This window comes from Uloborus diversus, chromosome 7, assembly GCF_026930045.1.
Source record: "Uloborus diversus isolate 005 chromosome 7, Udiv.v.3.1, whole genome shotgun sequence".
In the NCBI taxonomy this organism is placed as follows: Eukaryota; Metazoa; Arthropoda; class Arachnida; order Araneae; family Uloboridae; genus Uloborus; species Uloborus diversus.
Window position 1 is genome coordinate 93,654,721 of NC_072737.1, and position 23,010 is coordinate 93,677,730.

Here is a 23,010-nt window from a genome sequence, read left to right on the forward strand (position 1 = left end):
AGATTTTCCTCAATTCTTGATCGATTTCTTTGATTTACACCTTATTTTAAAGCTTATCGTGCAGGCTACTGACGAAAAATAGACCCACGGTCCAAAAATTGTTTTTTCGGGCTAAAAAACCTGTTTTAAAGAACCAGAATGAGGTTTTCGGTTAAATTTATAACTTTAACTTGCACTGTTACCGACAGAGCTGAATAGCTTGATCAGCAGTGCATTCGACTGGTAACCAGGAGAATGCGTGTTCGTCCCACGTCCGGACAATCTGCATCAAAAAATTAGAAAAATATCACGCATTACATGAACAATGAGTAACAAATATAAGGGAATACGTGAGGTAGAAACGCTCCTAGCTGTTATGAAAACCTGATGCGATACGGGGCTAAATTGATACTCAATTGTAAGTTTTTTTTTCTTTTTTTTTTTAAGTTTTGGCTCCGGGAAGAAAATTAAAGCGTAATGTAAGCGAAAATATAAGTATCAGGTTTACGATTTCAGACTACATTGGAATTGTTTTTTGTTCAGTAAAATACAATAAATCGTATGTTGAAATATAGATTCTTCTAATGAGTTTTTGACTCTTTGTACAAATAAAAAAAATACTACCTCAATTTAAAGGGTAATATATATATTTTTCTTCTTTTTGCAAAAAAACAAATAGCGTATCACATTTTTACTACATTTGAAAAGCTACGCCTAAAAAAGAACTTAGTTAAAATTATTTTGTATTTTAACTGTGCTGTTAAATGATGAACACGTGCTGCCATCTAAGTCATAACGGTTCAAACAGCCTGCGAAAACAAACTGTAAAAAATTGCAAAAATAAAAACACTTCTCCGCAAGAAAAAAAAATTAAAATTACCTGTGGGGTTTTTTTTTTTTTTTCCGGTAGAGCATTCGGCTATAAACTGTCTGAACTTCGGGCCAGTTTGGGCTGTCCGACATAATAGCAAATTTACAGTAATATTACGCATTACATGTACTCATAACATACAACAGATAACACACGTAATAAAATAAATGCAGTGGGAATGCCATTTGGTGTTTCGACTCCTTTATGCAGACTACAGTTATCATTCAGATAAGTTGACTGCTAATCGAAGGGTGTTCTTCCTTTTTTATTTTTTAAGCTTTGACTCCGTCCAGACCACTGAGCAGAATGTAAGCATAAAAAAGTATTAGATATACCTCAAGGGAATCCTTTTTGTGCAGAAAAACATTTTCATTGTATGCTGAAATGTACATTTTTCTAATATCAGTTTTCGAACTTTTGTACAAATGAAAATATACTACGCCAAATTAAAACTACGAGTTTCAACCAGTAAATCTTTAATTATTTATTCGAAAACGATATAAAACATTAAGATTATTATCAACTTCATTAGTAAGAAATCATTTTCTACTCCTCTGCTTTCGACTGAAAAAAAAAAAAAAAAAAAACATTCTGTCTACGTTCGAAAAATTACTTAAAAAACGGACTCAGTTCAACTGGTTTTGGTTTTGAATTTTAAGTGTTCGATTAAAAGAAAAACAAGTGCGGGCTTTTAAGCCCTACAGGTTAAAGAAGCCTGCTATGGGAAATTGTTGAATATTCAAAAATAAAAACACCTATTTTTTCAACCGAATTTATTACTTCTCTAGAATGTTTGTTTCAATCGCTACGTGGAATTTTCCTCATTCTTTAATCAAATTCCATGTTTTACGAATAATTTTAAATCGTATCATGCTGGCTAATGACAAAACATAGACGCATGATCTTATTATATTTTTTCCGGCGAAAAACTTTTTTACTGTGTTTTATTACGCATTCCTTCAATGAATAGCATTCGAAAAGGAAGGCACAGTTGCTAGGTTTGTTGGAGCGTCGTACTGTTAATCAGAATGGCGCCAGTTCGAATCCGTGCCACTAAATATCACTTTAATGTTTCTTTTTTTTTTCCGTCAGATGCTCACATGGGCAGGACTGCATTTGCCACAACCTGTTTTTTCACATGCAAAATTACTGATTTTTCACGTGTCACTCAGCCACACTTTTAATGATATTTATATTTGCAATGAAAATACGTACAACCAAAAGGGGAGCGATGATCAAATTTTCACAACGTTGTATTTAACGAGGTTTTGTTACTGATGTCTTCAAATTACGTGCCTTCTCTTGTGCGCTTACTTTTTTCCGTTTACTTTTTTCGGTTTTTCTTCATAATATTCTTTCTTTGAAATTTTTAAAGAGCAAAATGCCTTATGAAACGATTCGAAGTACAATGCGGAGTTCCGCACGGGTCGACTAGTATTGTAATAATTTGTATCTATTGAAAAAGCATAGTAAAACATATTTCTGGATGCATTAATTATTTACCCTCTTGTCTCTGTTATCAAAATATATGTGATAGTAAAAACTGCCAAAATTTTAGGAAAAGTCGCCAAATTTAGTGAGTTTCGGTAAGTAATGGAAGACATCTTTCACGTGCTTTGCAGATGAATGTCTTGCCACATGCAGACGGTGAAATTTCATGGTAGTTTGGTGTTTTCCGTAACATTTCGAGACTTTAAAACCTTAGATCTTAAAAACGGGGTGACAAGGGAAATAACTTTTTGCGTCAAAAAATACCTCCGTATGCTATTTCGAGTGCTACCCATTTGAACTTTTTTCATTGTACACTATTTTTTGCGTGGTTCCTTGCTTACAGCAGGATTTAGTAAATGTAGGGAGCTACTCCGATCATTGGTTAAGCAAAAGCTTGGGCAAAGATCTCAAATCACGTGACCGAACAACAACGAATGGTTGCCACGCTTTGCGTGAAACTGGAGAGCGAAACCTGTTTTCTTCCAATGGTTTGATTTAAAATCTAACACGTGACTTGTGTCTTTGCTTTTCGAATGAAAGTCTTCATCCCCACATTTTATCCCTCCTCGATGGTTCTCTGGTTAGAAACTTCCATGATTGAGTGGTTAGAAGCACTAGCTCCGACAGCTACTTGTGTCTCTCTGTGTGCAATTGATGGGGTTGTTAAATGGAGACACCTGGGATCTCACGGTGACAAACTGACTAGGAATTTAACTTTGCTTAGAGTCTTCAAGTCAAATAAATACTCAGTGGATCTTTTAAATGAGGAATAATCATAGGACGTTTTTACGACTTTCTGCATCTTGAAATTCAACAGCTTGGAGCTGGATTTGAACCCGCGATCAATCATGAATGATGACACTTATGTCCTTTCCAGTGTCTGAGGAGTTGGCCCGCATCATGGAATCACAGGACGCTGCCATCCAGGTGGAAGTCAAGGATCAGATCATCAAACACACCGGTATCTCGGAGATCAGGATTCCCTTTATAAGGGTGAGTACGAAAGAGCATATTTTGGATCCGGTGCTTTTGTAAAATACGTCATGGACCGATTTCTTGCCATGAATATCCCTAAAATCATTTCTTAAAATCTTTCCTAATATTTTTTCTTTCTTTCTCCAACACCTATTAAACGTGATGTATAATTGGTTGACGATTATAAGTGGCTGTTTTATTGGAAGAATTGATTTTGAAAACATAACATCGATGAAAAAAAATCTAAGACAATGATGCCCTTGAAAAACAATGAATTCAGAGAGATTAAACTGGTTAGATAAGGAAGATAGATATTGTAACGGATTCGGTGCGACTTCCACTTTTTTGAAATGAAGACACAGTTCTTGATAAAAACACAGGAAATTTATTTACACTATGTACAGGAAAGATCTTCAACAACTGCTAAATTATTCATCAGCAATTAAGCAATTATCACACAACACCGTAAACTCAACGTTTACACACGTATTTACTTCCAAATACGAAAACAACACAGCAAAATGCCTCGCTATAAACAGAGCAAAAATCTTCTCAGTTCGAAATATCAATCGAAACTCTCCGTTTATCCATCGCTAACGGCTTTTATAAACATCCAAGAATTTTCCACAACATTCTTTCTGCTTCGAGAAATGCGTAGACCGTTATCAAATTTTATCAATGAAAATAAAACGAATAGGGGGTTGTATACTTTAGCCATATGTTAAGGGGTTGTATATTCATTACGGGAAATTATTTACAGGTTACGTTACTACAATAATTACTATTTACAGGATTTGTAACATTGCCCCCTTCCTAAGGACTGCACGTCCCGGGCAGTACAATCCCCAGAAAGGGTGCCAAACTTCTATCACAAGTTCACAATTACACACATTAAATAATAACCAATAGTGCAAAGGAAACACAATAATAACAAGAAATATTACTAAACATTAAAAGCAAAAATTAATTATCTACAACTTTTATGTTATCAACCATGGTTGTTTACATAATACTCATGAACTATGGCCATAGTATGGGGCTAACCGATCATAATGTACAACCCTAGGTTTTGCATTAGGTGATTTTTGGATCCTCACTACGACGTCATTCAGTCGGTTAAGGACTTTGTAGGGTCCATCCCAATGCGACTGCAATTTGGGTGACAGACCTTTCCGTCGGATGGGATTCCATAACCAAACCTTGTCGCCTTCGTTGAATTCATGTCCAGTAGACCTTGTGTCGTATCGGGTCTTCATCTTCTCCGCCGCGATGTTGATTCGCTCTCGTGCGAAGTTATGAACGTCTTCCAACCGGGCCTGGAGATCCTGGATGTACTCCTCAGGCGATGCAGGCGCATCCGGAGGACGACCGAAGACGAGATCACAAGGTAGCCGAAGCTCTCGTCCGAAGAGCATCTGAGATGGGGCATATCCGGTAGTCTCGTGGACAGCACTGCGGTAGGCCAGCAGGAACAAAGGCAGCTTCTTGTCCCAATCCTGTTGATTTCTGGAGACCATAAGTGAGAGATTATTCAGGATTGTGCGGTTAAATCTCTCCACCATGCCGTCCGATTGTGGGTGTAGTGGTGTTGTCCTAGTTTTCTCAATTCCGAGAATTTGACATAGGCCCTTAAAAACAGCAGAGATGAAATTCCTCCCTTGGTCGGAATGAATCTGCAAAGGTGTTCCATATCTCGAGATCCAATGTTGGACTAGAGTCTCTGCTACGGTGGTAGCTTCTTGATCTGGAATGGGATACGCTTCGGGCCATTTCGTGAAATAGTCGATGGAAACAAGAACGTATTTGTTCCCATCAGCAGTTCTTGGTAGAGGACCCAGGATGTCGATCCCAATTCGTTCGAAAGGAGCTCCAACGTTGTACAGATGTAGCTTCCCTCTGCTTCTCTTCTTCGGTCCTTTACGAGCAGCACAGGCGTCACAAGAATGGCACCACATTTCCACGTCATCCTTCGCCTTGCTCCAGAAGAAGCGCTCCCGAACTTTATTAAGGGTTTTCAAGACACCAAAATGTCCTCCACTCGCACTACTATGTATTTCTTTCAGAACATCTGAAATCCTTGATCGGGGAAGTAGTAACTGCCACCTAGAAGTTTTGCCGTCATCAGATTCCCATTTTCGGTGTAGCACGCCGTTCCGTAAATGGAGCGAGTTCCATAAAGCCCAGTATCTTTTTGTTGCAGGACTGAAGATGGAAACGTCCTGCCAGCTAGGTCGCCGACTGTCACTTTCCATGAACTCCAAAATTGGTTTTATGTCGGGGTCTTCAAGTTGATCTTTTCGAACTTGGTCGTCACTCCATGGATCAGGTTCTGATGATATTGGAGTCAGTGTCACCTGATAGGCGGTAGGGCTAGTCGTTCCTCGATTCGGGAACAATAGTGGCAGTTCTCAGGACAGGGTCTCCTTGATAAAGCGTCAGCATTACCGTGAGATAACCCTAAAGCGTCAGCATTACCGTGAGATAACCCTTTTCGATGCTTGATCTCCATGTCATATTCCTGGAGCCGCTGTATCCATCTGGCTATCTGACCTTCCGGATTTTTGAAGTTCAAAAGCCAAGTTAATGAGGCATGATCTGTCCGAAGCAGAAATTTTCGGCCGTAAAGGTAATGATGGAAGTGTTCTACAGCTTTCACTATGGCCAGTAACTCCTTTCTGGTGACGCAGTAATTCCGCTCCGACTTTGATAAGCATTTGCTCCAGTAAGCGATGACATGTTCATTTCCGTCAATTTCTTGGGATAAATCAGCTCCGATGCCCTCGTTGCTCGCATCAGTGTCTAGGATGAAGGATTTTTCAGGCTGAGGATAGGCGAGGATAGGCGTTGATGTTAAAGCCTCCTTCAGTCGTAGAAATGCATCTTCGCATTCTTTGGACCATTCAAACTTTTGCTTGCTCTCCGTCAGCTTATGCAAAGGTCGTGCAATGTTGGAAAAACCCTTCACAAACTTCCTATAGTACGTGCAGAGCCCCAGGAAACTTCGCAGCTGATGGATGTTTTCGGGACGACTCCAACTCTTGACCGCAGATACCTTCTCTGGATCGGTTTGCACACCCTCAGAAGAGATGATGTGACCAAGATAGTTCACTTCCCGGCGGAACAAATTACATTTGGACGGACTTAACTTCAGATTGGCTTCCTTAAGCTTCTGCAGCACCTTCCTAAGATTTGCCAGATGTTCTTCGAAACTGCGTCCCACGATGATGATATCGTCTAAGTAGACCAGACAGGATTCGTAGGAAAGTCCTCTTAACACTGTCTCCATAAGACGCTCGAACGTAGCTGGTGCATTGCAGAGGCCGAAGGGCATCACTTTAAACTGCCATAAGCCTTGTCCAGTTGTAAATGCTGTCTTCTCTCGGTCATCAGGGTGTATCTCAACCTGCCAGTAGCCGCTCTTCAAGTCCAGGGTCGAAAACCACTTGTGTCCGGAAAGAGTGTCCAAGGTGTCGTCTATCCGTGGAAGAGGGTAACTGTCTTTCTTGGTGATTTCATTCAGCCGTCGGTAATCGACACAAAATCTGGCGGAGCCATCTTTCTTTCGGACTAAGACGATAGGAGAAGCCCAGGGACTGGATGAGGGTTCGATTACATCATTCCCCTTCATCTCTTTCAGGAGGGTCTCAACCTCTTCCTTCTTGGCGAACGGTAGTCGTCCTGGATGCTGTTTAATAGGGAGGTGTTCTCCAGTGTAAATCCTATGCTGCGTTAAATTCGTACGGCCAACATCCTCCGATGTAGATGAAAACAGATGCTTGAAGTCGTCCACCAATTGTTCCGCAGCAGTTCTTTGATCTTTCGATAATGGCGCACTCCCAATTAACTTCGACGTCAAGGACTCAGAAGACACAGTCTCAGGGGAATTGATTCTTCTAATGATGCAGTTTACTGGAGTACAAGTTGCCAACACTTCACCTTTTCGGATATTCCTTGGCCTTTCACTCACGTTGGCGACTCTCACAGGAATTACATCCTTAGAAAGGTCCACAAGCGTAGATGCTACCAGTACTCCTTTTAGGCTATTGCTTAGGTTAGGGTATTCAATGAGTCCAAATCGAAAACTATTGCTTTCTTCAAGGGAGCCAGGTATTAATGATTCTGACCTTGAGGGAATCGATAAATCTGTTTGAGCTATTATTTGATGAGCGGATTTTACATCACTCTCTGCAGGGAAAACGGCTATGTCTTCTCTCATCGAGTGCAGCTCATTAGTCTTGAAGTCGAGAGTGAAGTCATATTTCTTCAAAAAGTCCAATCCGAGAATGAAGGGGTCCGTGATATTAGCGACGAATGCCGTATGATGGTAGGTGGCATTCCCAAACACTATTTCCAAGTCCACTTTACCGTCAATCTCAATTTTGTCACCTGTCACAGTCTGGAGACTTACGCGTGGCGATGTCCACAGCAGTTTCAATCCAAATTCACGAGCCACATCTGTTTTAATGATTGTCACATTGGCTCCAGTGTCAACAATCAGTCTGCAGGGGTTCCCATTTACATGTGCGTAAATGAAAAGTCCATCACTGCCACTACTAGAAGAGGAAATCTGCAGAGCTTTAGTGGTGGTGATTTCCTTCCCTCGCGTAGCTTGGCGAGCCGGACAACTCCTTCGCAGGTGTCCTTCACTACCGCATTTCCAGCACTTCTGCTCTTGTTTCTTTCGGGCTGTTATGCTGCTCAAATGTCTTGTCAAGTCACCGAGTTGTCTCTCAAGTTCAGCGAGGTGGGACGACCTGGAATCAGACTCATCAGCTTACTGAGTCCGGATTAGATGGCGATCCACACGGGTTGCTTCTTGGGCGGCCTCGTATCTCATCGCATACACAACGGCAGAATTCAGGTCTTTGACATCCGCCATCCGTAGAGCTTTCTGGATTTCCGGATCTCGAACCCCGTCGATGTAGTAGTTGAGTGCCAGGTTGTCCCGAACATCCGCAGGACAGTCGCAAAAAGCAAGATGAGACAGTCTCTCGACGTCCGCCGCTAGCTCTTGCAGGGTTTCCCCGGTTTTCTGGAAACGGGACTTCAACTGGAGTCGGCTGAAATCTCTCTGGCACTTCTCACCGAAGCGAAGCTCCAACGCAGCTGTGAGGGCGGCGAAATCCAGGCGCTGGCTGTCCGGAAGGGTCTGAAGAATGTCCGCTGCGTCACCTCTCAGGGATGCTGCAAGATGGCAGGCCTTGGTAGCAGAGTCCCATCCGTTCGCTTCCGCCACTATCATGAATTGAGTTTTGTAAACCTGCCACGAAGTTTTCCCATCAAATGTGGCAAGTTTAATGGACGGTCGAGCAACCGATGTGGGAGCGCCAAACTGTACAGAACTGCTTTCCGCGGTCGCCAATCTCCTTTCCATGTTTTTAATTTTCTCATCCACATGATTTTCAACTGTTGCGATACGGTTTTCTACTGCTTCAAGTTTTTCATCAAAAGCATCAACTCGATGCTCTATCTCATTAAATTTATTTTCCATCACAGTCTTTACCGAAGTAAGGTCGTTTTTAATATCCTCTTGGTTAGAAGCTAAATCATTTTTCAGTACCATTAAATCACTTTTCAATTGTTCTTGATTAGCCGCAATGTCATTTTTTAATTGTTCTTGATTTGCAGTAAAACTTGCAGTCAAATCACTTTTTAATTGTTCTTGATTAGCCGCCATATTTTCAGTCAAGTCGCTTTTCACAGCATTAATTGCTTCCAGAAGTTGTTTTAATTGGTCATCCATTGCGCGAGTAATCACCATAAAAACAAAGTCTATAAATTCAAACAGTCTTTATGAAAAAATGTCCAAAGTCACACTTACTCCAAGAAAGTCCAGAAGAAGCCCCACGTTGGGCGCCAAATTGTAACGGATTCGGTGCGACTTCCACTTTTTTGAAATGAAGACACAGTTCTTGATAAAAACACAGGAAATTTATTTACACTATGTACAGGAAAGATCTTCAACAACTGCTAAATTATTCATCAGCAATTAAGCAATTATCACACAACACCGTAAACTCAACGTTTACACACGTATTTACTTCCAAATACGAAAACAACACAGCGAAATGCCTCGCTATAAACAGAGCAAAAATCTTCTCCCAGTTCGAAATATCAATCGAAACTCTCCGTTTATCCATCGCTAACGGCTTTTATAAACATCCAAGAATTTTCTACAACATTCTTTCTGCTTCGAGAAATGCGTAGACCGTTATCAAATTTTATCAATGAAAATAAAAAGAATAGGGGGTTGTATACTTTAGCCATATGTTAAGGGGTTGTATATTCATTACGGGAAATTATTTACAGGTTACGTTACTACAATAATTACTATTTACAGGATTTGCAACAATATTTTTCAGCTACAATTTCTTCAACTAGAAAAGATATATGATACACATTTTGAGAAATAAAACTCTTAGTTGAAAAATACAATTTTCTAGTAGGTTGTTCCTAACATATACAGTGAGACCGAAATTGTAGAGTGTTGGTTTCAAAGGTGTTTAACCGGTTTGTGACTTGAGTTGTCGTTGAGGCGTAACCTGCAACAGTAAAAAACAGTTGGCGGACTTTGAGAAGAAGCTCACGAAATAAAGGAGAACTCCGAGAATCTGGTTGGTCAAACAGGCGTATAGGACCGTGGTAGCCCGATCGGTAGAGTGTCGGATTCGGGGGCGGAGGGTCCTGAGTTCGAACCTCGATGGTCGAAGATCCACCGTCGTCATTAAAGGGGACTGGGCGACGTTAAATATGCTCGTGGTCTCAATGTCATCCAAGTGAAACGATACCTCTGGGGGTGCTAGCACCAGGTAGCTATTAGCTCCTGGTCTAGTTCTAAATTCTCATTAACTGTTCGATCGGGTGATGGTGCTGCCATCTATCGGTATAAAAAAATAATGGAGGCAAGGCACTTAGTATGCAGTCCTCGGCATAAATACAGTTGTAGTCAGTTGTGACTCGGAATCGAAATCGAAACAGGCGTATCCACAGCCAACTCGGTCGGAAAGATGCGATAATTCCTTGGTGTTGGTCCCATTTTATCGCGAAAAAGATGGTATACCATCGCTTAGGGTCAATGCCAAGGACGAATCCCGAAAACATTCAAGGAGGGGGCGATTGATTTCAGATACTTACCCTTTTATAAATTTCCAATCGTCCATCCCCCTAACGTCATGGAAGATCGTCTCAAATTGAAGTTTTTTTTTTTTTTCAAACTTCCATTTCTAAAAAAGTCATTAAAAGTGTCCCATAATTGCTCTTTTTGGATTTTAATTTTAAAAACGCTTTAGAGGAGAGCCCCCTAACCCCATCATATATCATCGAAGATAGTCTAAAATTAGTTTATAGAACTTTTTGGAACTTCAAAAAACTTCTTGTGCAAAGTTCCGATTCCCATCACAATTCTGAAAAACTTCCGAGGGAGAGCGTTTTTTTTTTCTTCGTCACATTATTGAAGATCATCTAAAATTCACGGTTTTTGAACTTCATATGCCGAAAGAGAGTTCCTGCACTCGGCTCAAGAAGGGGCGATCGCCCCCATCGCCCCTTTCTAGTATCCGTCCTTGGTCAATGCATCTCACTAACATGACGTCTCAGTTGAATGACGGAAAGAAAATCTTGTTATTTTAGTAATTATACGAACTTGACATAAATAAAGATGTTGTATGTTAAACTCATTATTAAAATTCATTTTTTTCGTAAAGCTTGATGTTTTTTCATTATTCAGGTTAAGTTTACTGTATATTTTATTGAAAATGATTTTAATTTTGTCTTTTAGGTGGACTACAAATCAACTGGCGTCTTCGTTACAGGTTTAATTCTGGACAGGCCGCCTGCACTCTGTAAGTATAAGCTGAGTGATGGTATAAGTTGTACATTTAAACTCATAAAATTGGTATGTATGCTAAAAAAAACTTTGAATTCAAAACTCTGCTTTAAATATATTTAAGAGAAATATTTAAATATATTTTTTAATTCGTAACGTATCCGAGAAATATCCATACATTTCGTTATTATCACGAAGCTAAAATGAGAGCTTCTTTGGGTTCAGGGAGGTATATTTTTTAAACATATATATATATGCATATGTATAGAGAGTGATCCTGTTCGATCTGCAAAACTTATTTTCGCAACCGTTTTTCCTAGATGCGAACTTCCAATTGCAAAATTGTTCAAAATCATATGCAGATTTAAGATATTGAAAATTTTAAGCGAAAATTAAAATGAGTCAAAAAATACGAAGCTTAAGGGGTCTAAGGACCTTTAATCTTCAGAATTTTCGATTTTCTGGAAAAATATATGTTATGCATAATTTTATTCTGAACAATTTGATATATTATTTATTACCATACGCCAAAAACTTTTCGAGTTATTGTAAAAATGCGTAAACTTTCCCCGTAGAGATTTATGTTAACAGCAGCTGTTTAACCTCTTTTTCTCAGGTGCCGATTTCTTCGGTTTTCTCGTTTTGCGCGCATGATATTTCAGAAAGTTTTTTATATATTTCCGTAAAACTTTTCATGTCTGTTTGTCTGATACATCTTAACGATCTGAACCTAAATTTCAACAAAAAAATTAAAGTTAATATTTAAAAATAAATATTTTTTTACCCAAAATTTTGGAAATTTTCGATATTAATTTACCAAATTTCAAAAAAATAAATAAATAAATAATTTTTAAAAAATAAATAAATTTAGGTTCAGGTCATAAATATAAACCAGATAAACATACATTAAAAGTTTTACGGACATATATAAGAAACTTTATGAGATATCATCAAACAGAAGAAACCGGCACCTGAGAAAAAGAGGCTTAAACAGCTACTTTTAACATAAATCTCTATGGGGAAAGTTTAGGCATTTTTACAATAACTCGAAAAGTTTTTGGCGTATAGTAATAAATAAGGTATCAAATTGTTCAGAATTAAACTGTGCATAACATATATTTTTTCCAGAAAATCGAAAATTTTGAAGTTTAAAGGTCCTTAGACCCCTTAACTTTTTATACGAGCTCTAGGTCCCCTAACTTACGTTTAAGGGGATAATCTCCATTGATAAATCACGGGACGCGGGAGCGTCCCGCCGCCAAGGAAACCAAACGTTTTTGCTCACTAAGCAACCACCTCAACTAGAAAAGCTTCCCGCCAAACATGATAAATAATTTAAAGGATCTATCCACATTTCTGAGAAGTTGTAGGAAGGAGGAGGATCTAACGGAAGTAGGTGTGATGAAAGAGGAGAACAGGGAGGATGATAGTTTGGCAGATACTTGGCGTGCAAACTAGATATCATGACTTTTTAAGGCTGAGGTTTTTCTTTGGTTTAGGCTGAAGACTTTCTTTTTTGTGGGGAATAGTTAAAGGTTTTCTTTGCGGGGAAATTTTTACAACAGGCTTGTTTCTCTCACTAGATTTCGGGAGACGAGAGTCAGCGCCGTGTCCTTTTCCTCCAGACACTCATGAGGAATCGGCACAGTATTGCCAGATTAATAAGTAAAAAGTAGCCGATTGATTCTTCCATAGAAATTGGGGAGTACTTGTGCGCTGAGAGTAATTTGGTTACTGAAGATGTAAGCTTCGACATCACCAGTCTTCCGGAAATGAACGATGGAGCAGGTGGGGAAGAAAAAGAAGAAGAAGATTATGACGAAATAGAGAGGTCATTTCGCTATACAGTAGCCAATTATAAAGATGCCCATCACTTAAATTTTAGAGCAATTTTTCATGAGGGCGAATGATTTTGAAGGATTGGAACTAGCCAACAAGCTAAAAATTCATTTTGAAAAAATTGTTTATTATACTTCTAACCATGCAAAGCAAACAGTTTTAACATTTTTTTTTTCAAATAAATGATGTAGCAAACAAAAAATGCCTTCCTATTTTATTTTTCCGAAATATTCAGTGTGTTGTTTACTTACTGGGTAACTTAAGTAAACTATTAAGTATATTTATGTAAGCACTAAGTATTAAGTACACTTATATAAGCACTACTCATTAATTTAACTTGGAATTATACACAGTATGTGTAGGTTTAAAATAAAAAATTGAAATGTCATTGTAAATTAAGACTCCCCAATGGCGGACACTCCCCGTTAACGGACATCAACTTTGGTCCGGACGGTGTCCGCTGTTGGGAGGTTTAACTGTATCTGTCTTTCATTTCAGTGCAATTTTGGTTTGAACTTGAATGGGATGCTACAACTCACGACCCAGACGTAAAGCAGATACTGACTGCCTCCAATAAGGAAATGTGTGCTTATGCATGTGTTGACGAAGACACCTTCACCTGCTCGTAAGTCACTCTTGTAAAATTACCCTCGAGATACTAATGTATTCTCATTTAGCAGTAAGTTACCGCTCCTAAGCCAGGGCTAAGGCCGAACTTTATACAGTGTACCAGACAGCCTCGTTATTACATCCTGAGGCTACAGTTTCGTTCTTATTATAACTCCTCAGTCAGGAATAGTGAATAACCAAACTGGAGGTAGATGTCATCTCATTGAAGCTGAGAGTATCAACAAACTGGTAGATAAAGTGAATTTATCACACCAGCGAGTGTTCGCAGCCTGGTGCAGTTCGACTCGTGAATTGAAGGCAAAGCTTGGGTATTTAGCAGTAAGTTACCGCCCCTAAGCCAGGGTTAAGGCAGAACTTTATGCAATATACCAGAAAGCCCGGTCATCAATCACATCCTGAGACTGCAGTTTCGTTCTTATTTGCCTCCAGCTCGGTTATTCATTATTCTTGACTGAGGAGTTCTGAAAGGAGCGAAACTGCAGTCTCAGGATGTGATAACTGGGCTGTCTGGTATAATGCATATTCATTCCCATTGCTTAGTTCACTTTTCCATTTAAAAAAACAATGAAAGAATTATAGACTATCCATGGAAAAACGGTTACCAGAGCCCCCGGAGGGGTTGGGCTTCTACCTGTTTAATCCGCGAGAGGTTCCAATAGAATCATTGCAAACAAGACTTATAGAACGAAACTCTACCAAGGAACGAAGACCCAGAAGGATGGCACTAGAACAAATCGCATCCCGGTAAAGAAAGTGACATAACTAAAATTTGGAAAACGTACTAGCTATTGATTTAAAATCTAAATCTAATGCCCTCTGCCTCTCTTTCCACAAGACTCGGACAATGCTGACTTACATGATTGGTGTGAGGTAGCATTTTAGCGATATCCTCATGTGTATAACAGCGAATTTTCTGATCGACTAGCGCTCTGACGTCACCAACAATGAAACTCAGGCCATAACATGATATTTCGATAATATGTTTTGGTAATGTTTGATATGCAGGGAAATGCTTTATTTTGACGAGCCTGAACTGGATCCAGTAACTTAACTGTTTTACTGGTAAAACTAGTTTTAGGAGAATAAAAAAACGAAAAGGTGGTCAACCATTATAGAGTAAAGAAATATACATAGAGAGGCCCCGTCTATGGTAAAAAGGAGATGAATCTGAAGCCGGAATTATGGGATACAGCGGTGCAATTATGGGCGGGGTTAGGAAAGCAACCAAATAAAATACATGGTAGCCAGTAATACAATGCTGGCGGATTGGTTTACATTTTAATTTATGTTGTAATGCACTTTCAAAAACGTGCTTCATAAACTTGCAACAATATCTAAGTTTAAATTAACTACCAATTAAAATTCAGTAATGGAATGTTTTGTATCAAAATGTATCTCAGGATATTTAGCAAAAAGCTAAGGATCTTGGGATAAAGCGGTGTAATTTCCGGCTTCAATTTCTTAGTATAGCTGGGCCTCTCTATGTAATTTCTTTACTCTGTGTCAACAATGAACGCTATCTACTGGAGGGAGCTATTCCATCAAGAATGTTTTGTAGAGAGCGTTAAATGTTCTAAAAGCAAATTTCACTGATTCTTCGGCAGGTACAAGAAGTAGTGATGCGTTTTGTACTACATTTGCCTACGCTATTCGCTTTCAATGACTTGTTTTAGTCAATTGAATCTTGTGATACGTGTAACTACTGATTTTGAGATACCAGGTAAATTTGCAATAACTCTCAGTAAATATAAGGAAGGGAGTAGTAATGGTTTTATTTCCGTACACTTTCTATAGGACGCGTCTAAAGCCTTTCCCATTCTTTAAAAAAAAGCAGTTTTGACAATATCAAGCAACAGTATAAATCAAATATTGAAATTTAATCGCAAACTGCAGCAATATTGCTTTATTAATTTCAGCGTTACTTAAATATTAATTACAGCAGGTACCAAAACTTTCTGAGAAATATTTCTAGAACTAGGGGGCTCTGCCCCCTGCTCGTTAACGCTCACCAACCCCCGAAAATTGCTTCGCAATCTTATTTGATTCGCTGATTTAAATCGTCAGTTAGAAAGAAACAGATTTAAAACGTATTATGGGCTCCCTTTGGATCAAAAAGCACCCCTTCCCGGGTTTCAAAATAACTTGTACCAATTTGTACAACCGTAAGGGCTAATGGGCTCCTGAGCATTGCAAAACTGCAGTTTTGTATATTTATGGTCTCAGTAATATACACTCCTGTTTGTAAAAATTGCAACACAATGAAGGAAGCATCATAGTTGAATGAAATTTAATACACAGTTGAGTAGTAATGGTACAAATAAATGATTACATTTTCAAATTAAACAAACAATAAAAAGAGATAGAAATTAGCATTTTGTGTGGCCACCACGCGCCGCAATAAGAGCTGCTACACGACTCGGCATGGAGTGAAACAAAGTTTGAATATCTGCCTGCGAAAGAGTATTCCATATTGTTTGTATGCGCAACAAAGTTCGTCTGTCGAAGCGACAGGACGAGGATCACGAGCGAGACGCCGCCCAACGAATCCCACACATGTTCAATCGGTGACATATCCGGGGAATATGCAGGTCAAGGAAGAAGCTGTACCTGCTGCGAATCAAGGTAGGATTTGACAGTCCTGGTGACGTGTGAACGGGCATTATCCTGCTGGAATGCAGCCCCTGGCCATCCTTGCAGGAAAGGAATGGCTTGGGGCTGTAAACCTTCGTTTATGTATCGGGTACTGTTTAAATTGCCCACAATTCGTAGCAATTGTGATCGTCCATGATATGCTATGGCACCCCAGACCATTACTGCGGGTGTTCGTCCCTGTGGCGTTCGATAATGCACTCCGGAATGTGCCGTTCACCGACATAGCGCCTGACACAGATTCGGCCATCATGGTGCCACAAATTGAAGCGGGATTCGCCAGAAAAGACGACCTGCTGCCAATCAGCACTCCAGCTCCTATGTACATTGGCCCATTGTAGCCGCAGACGGTGATGGTTTTGCGTGAGAGGAATCCTGTGTAAAATAATCCTTGCGCGCAGCCCACGCTGCAGCAGACGTCTCTGAATTTATGAAGCACACAATGAAACACCTGTAGCTGTTGACCACTGTGCTGCCAATTGTCTAGAAGAAGCTGTGCGGTCCGTCAGCGCCATACGCAACAGGTGTCTGTCATCGCGAGCTGACGTCACATTTCGGGGTCCACTCCCGGATTTTCGAGCTGTCCGACCCTCGTCCGTCTATTACTTCCAAACACGCATGATTGTGCTGCTTTTACACTGCACACGAGCGGTTACTGCACGATAAGACAATCCAGGTTCACGAAGGCCGACGATTCTGCCCCGTTCAAACTCCGAAATTTGCTCAAATTTCGCTTTCTTTCGTCGAAGCGGCATAGTAAAGATTCAGTTAGCGTTTACTCTAGCATAAAACCACCGATAATCATACACGCCTCGCTACAGCCGTTTATTGATGTTCGGTTCGATCCACCGTTCAGAGGGCGCTGCTCAGCATACGCATGCGCTACCGGCCTGCAATTATAATCATTTGCATATCATGCCCTACTTTACATTTCTTGCAATTTTCAGCTCACTCGCGTAAGTCCTTCGTGGTGTTACAATTTTCAAAACAGGAGTGTATTATGCTCTTTAGCTCGGGGCTTGAACTGAGTTGAGCCTAATCGAAACCCTTAAAGTTTGTGAATAAGGGAAAGAAGAAACATGCGAATCAAAAAGACGTAACTATGGCAACGCCAAATAAAACATCAATAATTTTAATGGAGATGAGGATTATTCGAATTTGTATTTTTAACGGCTTGTAACTTTTCTCCCTTTAGAGATAGAAGCTCAGTTTTTCGACCATAGGTCGAGTTAGATCTGGAGTATAAAAAGCTGCTCTTTTCAGTGGTGTCAAAAAGAAAACTGTAGGGAAATTCCTTCGCTTTTTACTGTTAGATTTAATGAAGAAAGTAATGCCTAAATTTTAGCTAAGCCTAAAAAAGTTCGAGCTAAAAACGCAAATAACTCCCGCCGTATTTAAGTTAGAGCATTGAAACAAATTGCGTAGAACGCGGAAAATTTCACTCTTTCCTATGATATATAATATTAATATATGCAAGTAATTTTTCACCCCTTAATAGGCAATAACTGGCAATTTTCGTAAAATTTGAGCTTAAAAAATTAATTACAAGAAAATTAATTCGAATTCTAAAAAAATAAAACCCCAGATACGCACCCCCGGGGCTCGAAGTAATTTTGTACAAAATTTCAAGGCTGTAGGCGCTATGGGGCTCCTGGACACACGTTCTCCACAGACTTCCATCCAATAAAACCTTACTTTTATATACTATAAAGAGATGATTAATATAACCTTTCGACAACAGCTGTTTTTATGCATTATTGAATAAAACAGATATAACCTCAAATATGACGCAGAATGTTAATGTTGCCACTTCTAAAAACCATAATAATGATACCAGCAGCAATTCAGAATTAAAAAACATTTTGGTTCATGCTTTGTTTCTTAAAAAAGTGGGCCTAAATTAGAAAATACTAGAATATGAGAACTGTCTCTAATAATTTAGCCACCCACTGTAATTTATTTACCAAGCCTTTTTGAAAATAATAAATAAAAACCTTTACTGGAAAATAGGCTAAAAAACAGTTGAAAGTTTTGATACGTAAGAATATATAAAAGTAACTAGAATTTGCACGTAATGCGCTGCCAATCAAACATGTGGACAGTGATTCAGTTTGCTTATAACCGCTCTTATTAATAGCATTGTGACTCGATTTGATGATCTCTCCTTTTTCCTTTTGCAGAGGTTTCTTCTACTGCCAAAATGGCTGCTTTCTTAAGTCCAAAGACCTCCTGGAACCAGATGGTGCTGATCCAGAGAAACCCGTCGGCACCAAATGCCAAGAATACATCAGTAAGTATGATAACTTTATTGAGAGTCCTCTTATAATATCCTTTCTAATGTCAAGATTGGCGTTCAGTTGAGCTGAGTTCACTATTCAGAACTATTGTTGTGACAACAGCCCAACTCAGCATGCGCCAATAGCTCCTCCTCTATTAACTGTGACATAATTCCCCAAATAGGAATAAACTTCAGCATTTGGACTGAAGTAGAAGCGGACAAAAAATGAAGCCTGTCTAGTACAAGTACTGCCACCATACGCATTAAACTTATTTTGAACTTAGTGGTGACAAGTCTTTATGGAGCGAGCATCTGATTGACATTTTTTTTTCTTCCCTTAAAAATAGATGAAATCAGAAAACAAATTTCAAAAGAATCCGGCAATTACGGGGGGGGGGGGGGTCAGAGAAAAAGTGCCCTTTTCTAGCATTTTGTTTACAACTTAGCAGGAGTACAATTACCTATCCGATCGGCCACTTTTTAAATTGGTCCTAAAAATGTAATTTAAAATTATTTTTGGTGACAATTGGGAGGATGAGAAAGAAAGGCTCACTTCTAGGAAGGGCAGTTGGCCCTCCCTGCCCTCTGCTGGCTACGCCCATACATATCTCCGCAAAATACTAAAAAAGTAGTATTATATCAGTGAAACAAAATATTTTTACGGTAGTAAAGTCGCAATCAGCTTTAAGAGCAGGCAGAAAGCTGAAATGTTCATAAACTCAAAAAGAAGAAATTTTCACCATAAGTCATCTTCCAAGTTCACGGTACGTTCGTTCACTGGCAGAGGATAGAATGCGGAATGCGGTATTAATATTTCTGAATAAACAAAATTAGAGCATCTCTGAAAACTTGAATTTCAGGGCCTGCTTTTGCTCTGAAATTCAAGTTTTGTTCTCTCGACAATTTCACAATGCATCTTTTGGTTTTAGAGTTTTCAAGATTGATTGTTTCGGCATGGGTAGATATTATGAAGCATTGTGTAAAAGTGACGTTTCCGTAAAATGCTCCGAAAAAAGTTTCGGTAAACTTTGCGAAAAACTTTCCAAGTCTCTCTTAACCGTGAACGTTTTGTAAAATTAGACTACGGCAAAATAGAGGCAGCATGTAAACAAACTGGAGATGTAATCTTTCCCTGAGCTATTAATGAGCGATTCCCTTGTAACAAAATATGAAAGTAAAATTTATTAGAAGATTAGCAATGCTTTGTTAAACCATGGCTTGTAAAGTTTTACCTAATTGAAAAGTCGAACTTTATTTGTACATTATGTTTTTACTTTATTTAATCAACTGTGCACCTAGTGGGCATTTTTTTCGCATTCAGCTTGAATATTAGACCCAGAGGTTCCCAACCCCAAATTTTTCCCACTCGTGCCACCCATTGCCTCTCTCTACGACACCCATTTTAGAATCCTCTGGTTTAGCCATTAATTGAAATGTTCATATCGGAAACAAATCGTCCATTCTATCTTTCATTTCTAAAACACTTCATTCTATTTATCTTTAAAAGGGGCTGAAAGGAACTCGAATAACAAGGAGCAGTACTTAGGCGAGGCTCTTCTGAAACTGGAAGAAGCTGTTAGCAAGAAAACGTTTGGAGTAACAGTCGTCATTGACGAAGCTCTCAAAGTAATAGCAGCATTCTATCCTTCCTGCTCTTTTTCCCCATCCTGAACTATAAAGTCACTGTACTATAACTGCAAAATCACTTGAGAAACATTCTGATATCTCACCCTCTTTTACAGGAAACAAAGAACGTGAAAGCGGATGACATCGAGTATGGAAATGGACCAAACGAAGGTGAGTTTCTCCATTTGACTAATGATCGTGCAACTTAGAGTTGAAAAATCGCTAACACTCTTTATTTCGGATGGAAAATTATTTTTTATTAAGATATTTAAGTCAGTTTCATATTTGTCTTGGATTAGTGTGCATTCGCAATACTTATGATTGTACAGTAGTTCTCCCTTTAAGGTACTCTATATCAGGGCCGTCTAAAGAGGGGCGAGCACGGCGATCGCCCCAGGAGCTAAAATATGACAGGGTGCAATAAATTAAATTTTTGATGTATTAAAATTTATTTTCAAGTACTATTCTTTAAAAAAAATATTAAAATGCAAATACATTATAGTTGGGGTCAACCTAGCCTCGCAGCATTGTATAAAGGTTACGCAGATCCTAATCATAGCATTACGGCGCTGTCAGGTTAGGTTTGCTCCAACTATATTTAATTCTTGCCTTTGATGGTACACACAGATTTCAGATGGCATGTTCAGTTACGTGAAAAGTAATATAAAAATGCTCGGTACTTTTCCATATCAGGTTCACTATTCTGCGTTGGGTAGGGAGGGGGGACGACAGAAAATATTTGCCCGGGTACCGTCATCTCTTTGGACAGCTCAGACCTCTATTTAAGGGACATTGTTTCTGACCCCAGTCCCTTTGAAAAGGAATCTCCATGAATTGATCTCAGGTTAAAACTCGGTTGAAAGGACAGTTTGGGTATCAAAACACCATTTTTACAATTTAAAGCAACTATTTAAGAAGAAACGAAGTATTTTTCATTTATCATTATTATTATTTTTTAAGTAAAACATGACCTACAATTTTATGTCAGCATTGTGTATGCGTCATGCTCCCTCCCCCTCATACAAGTCGACCTTGTGTTCACACCAAACTTGGAAAGTAGACCTTCAGCTCATTTAAGTTGCCAACTACTACTTTATCTTGTACTAGTGGTACCCGCACGGCTTTGCCCGTAGTTGAAAATTAAAAAGTCATTCGGCTTGCATGTATATTTACAAATAATGGATGACGAACTTCTCGCCAATTGGCTATGTTCATTCGCTCTCCCATTCCACGTCATGATAATTCGTAATTTACTCGTCCATCTTATGATAATTTGCTCCGGAAAATGTTCTTAAAGATGAAATAGAAAAAGAAAAAAATCGAATTTTCGAAAAATCGCTTCGAGGTGCACACCCCCATGCTACAAAATAACATTGTGCCAAATTTCTTGAAAATCGGCCGAACGGTGTAGGCGCTATGCGCGTCACAGAGATCCAGACATCCTCCTGACAGAGAGACTTAGAGCTTTATTATTAGTAATAATAATAAAGATTAGACTAGCGTTAAATTTCTTTTCAATCACTAGGTGGCGACGAGAAAGAAGGTCCCTACAACGTGGTGATCGACTTTGCGAAGCTGAATGAGAAAGACCCCACCGTCGATGAGCTTCCATCGGCAAACACGCTGAACGAGTGCTATTTGAGCTGCAAAAACAGCAAGGGTCTAGACTGCGCATCCTTCTCCTACTGTCCCGACGGAGGAGACAAACAGTGCCGCATCAGCTCGACCATGATCTCCACCGACGAGGACCAGAACAAGCTTGCTGTTCAGGACAAAAACTGCTACATTTACATCCGTGAGTACAATTCTGCAAACCGATTTCTACTGGATACCGGGGAGTTTCGTATCGTGATTGTTTTGATAAACCACCTTTTAAAGACTATAAGTATGTACCTTCAAGCAGGAATTAGTAACTAGAGGGAGCAAGTCTTAGCATTGACTTAGGGAAACGCTGAGACAAAGATCCCAAGTCACGTGGTACACGACAAATGGTAGACACATTTTATGTGACGCTAATGAAAGAAACCTGATTACGTCCCATTCTTTACTTTCAAATGTATCACGTGACTTGAGATCCTTGTTTCAATATTTGACTGCTTCACTCTCTCCACCTTTTATCCCTTCTCAGTGGTATATACCCACAATTCGATTATGACTTCCAGAGATTGCAGCTTTGTCCTTGTTGTGGACTTGTCAATCTGGAATAGTCAACAAAATTGCTGCTAATGCTGAGATTAACTTCAGACTGGTTGCTAAAATTAATTTATTATACCAGCTTTTTAACAACCATTTTTAAAGTAATCTCAGCTTCAATGAAAGGACATCAGTCTCCAATGCGGTTATTAACCATTTCAGACGCACGAGTTCACAACTAGGACGAAACTGTAATCTCTGTGTGTCATAACTGGGACGTTGGGATATGCTTGTAGTTCTGCTTTAGCCCTGGCTAAAGGGTGGTAACTTACGGCTTATCACCGCTTGAAAAATTCACTTATTGGGTTCATGAAATACATCGCCAGCTCAGTCAATTCCAGCCGAGGACTGCAGTTTCGTGCTTATTAGCACTCATCAGCCCGGCATAGGATTAACTGAGCTGGAGGTGGAAAACACTTAAGGAAGCCAAGAGTGCCAAACAAACTGGTAGCTAATATAGAATTAGCACTGACACATTTTGTTTCGGTCACTCGTCTGGTCAGTGCTAATTCTATATTAGCTACCAGTTTGTTTGGCACTCTTGGCTTCCTTGAGGTGTTTTGCACCTCCAGCTCAGTTAATCCTATGCCGGGCTGATGAGTGCTAATAAGCACGAAACTGCAGTCCTCGGCTGGAATTGACTGAGCTGGCGAT

General features: G+C 39.5%; 1 protein-coding gene across 1 annotated transcript in view; it reads left to right on the forward strand.

Annotated features, from left to right (window-relative positions):
• Positions 1-23,010, forward strand: part of LOC129225977 (uncharacterized) — a 68,420-nt gene that overhangs the window by 35,103 nt on the left and 10,307 nt on the right. Inside the window, exons 14-20 of the mRNA XM_054860547.1 lie at positions 3,219-3,334; positions 11,094-11,157; positions 13,479-13,605; positions 18,440-18,549; positions 20,045-20,163; positions 20,280-20,334; positions 21,689-21,958. Of these exons, the coding sequence (XP_054716522.1) occupies positions 3,219-3,334; positions 11,094-11,157; positions 13,479-13,605; positions 18,440-18,549; positions 20,045-20,163; positions 20,280-20,334; positions 21,689-21,958 (861 nt within the window). The remainder of the gene's footprint in view (positions 1-3,218; positions 3,335-11,093; positions 11,158-13,478; positions 13,606-18,439; positions 18,550-20,044; positions 20,164-20,279; positions 20,335-21,688; positions 21,959-23,010) is intronic.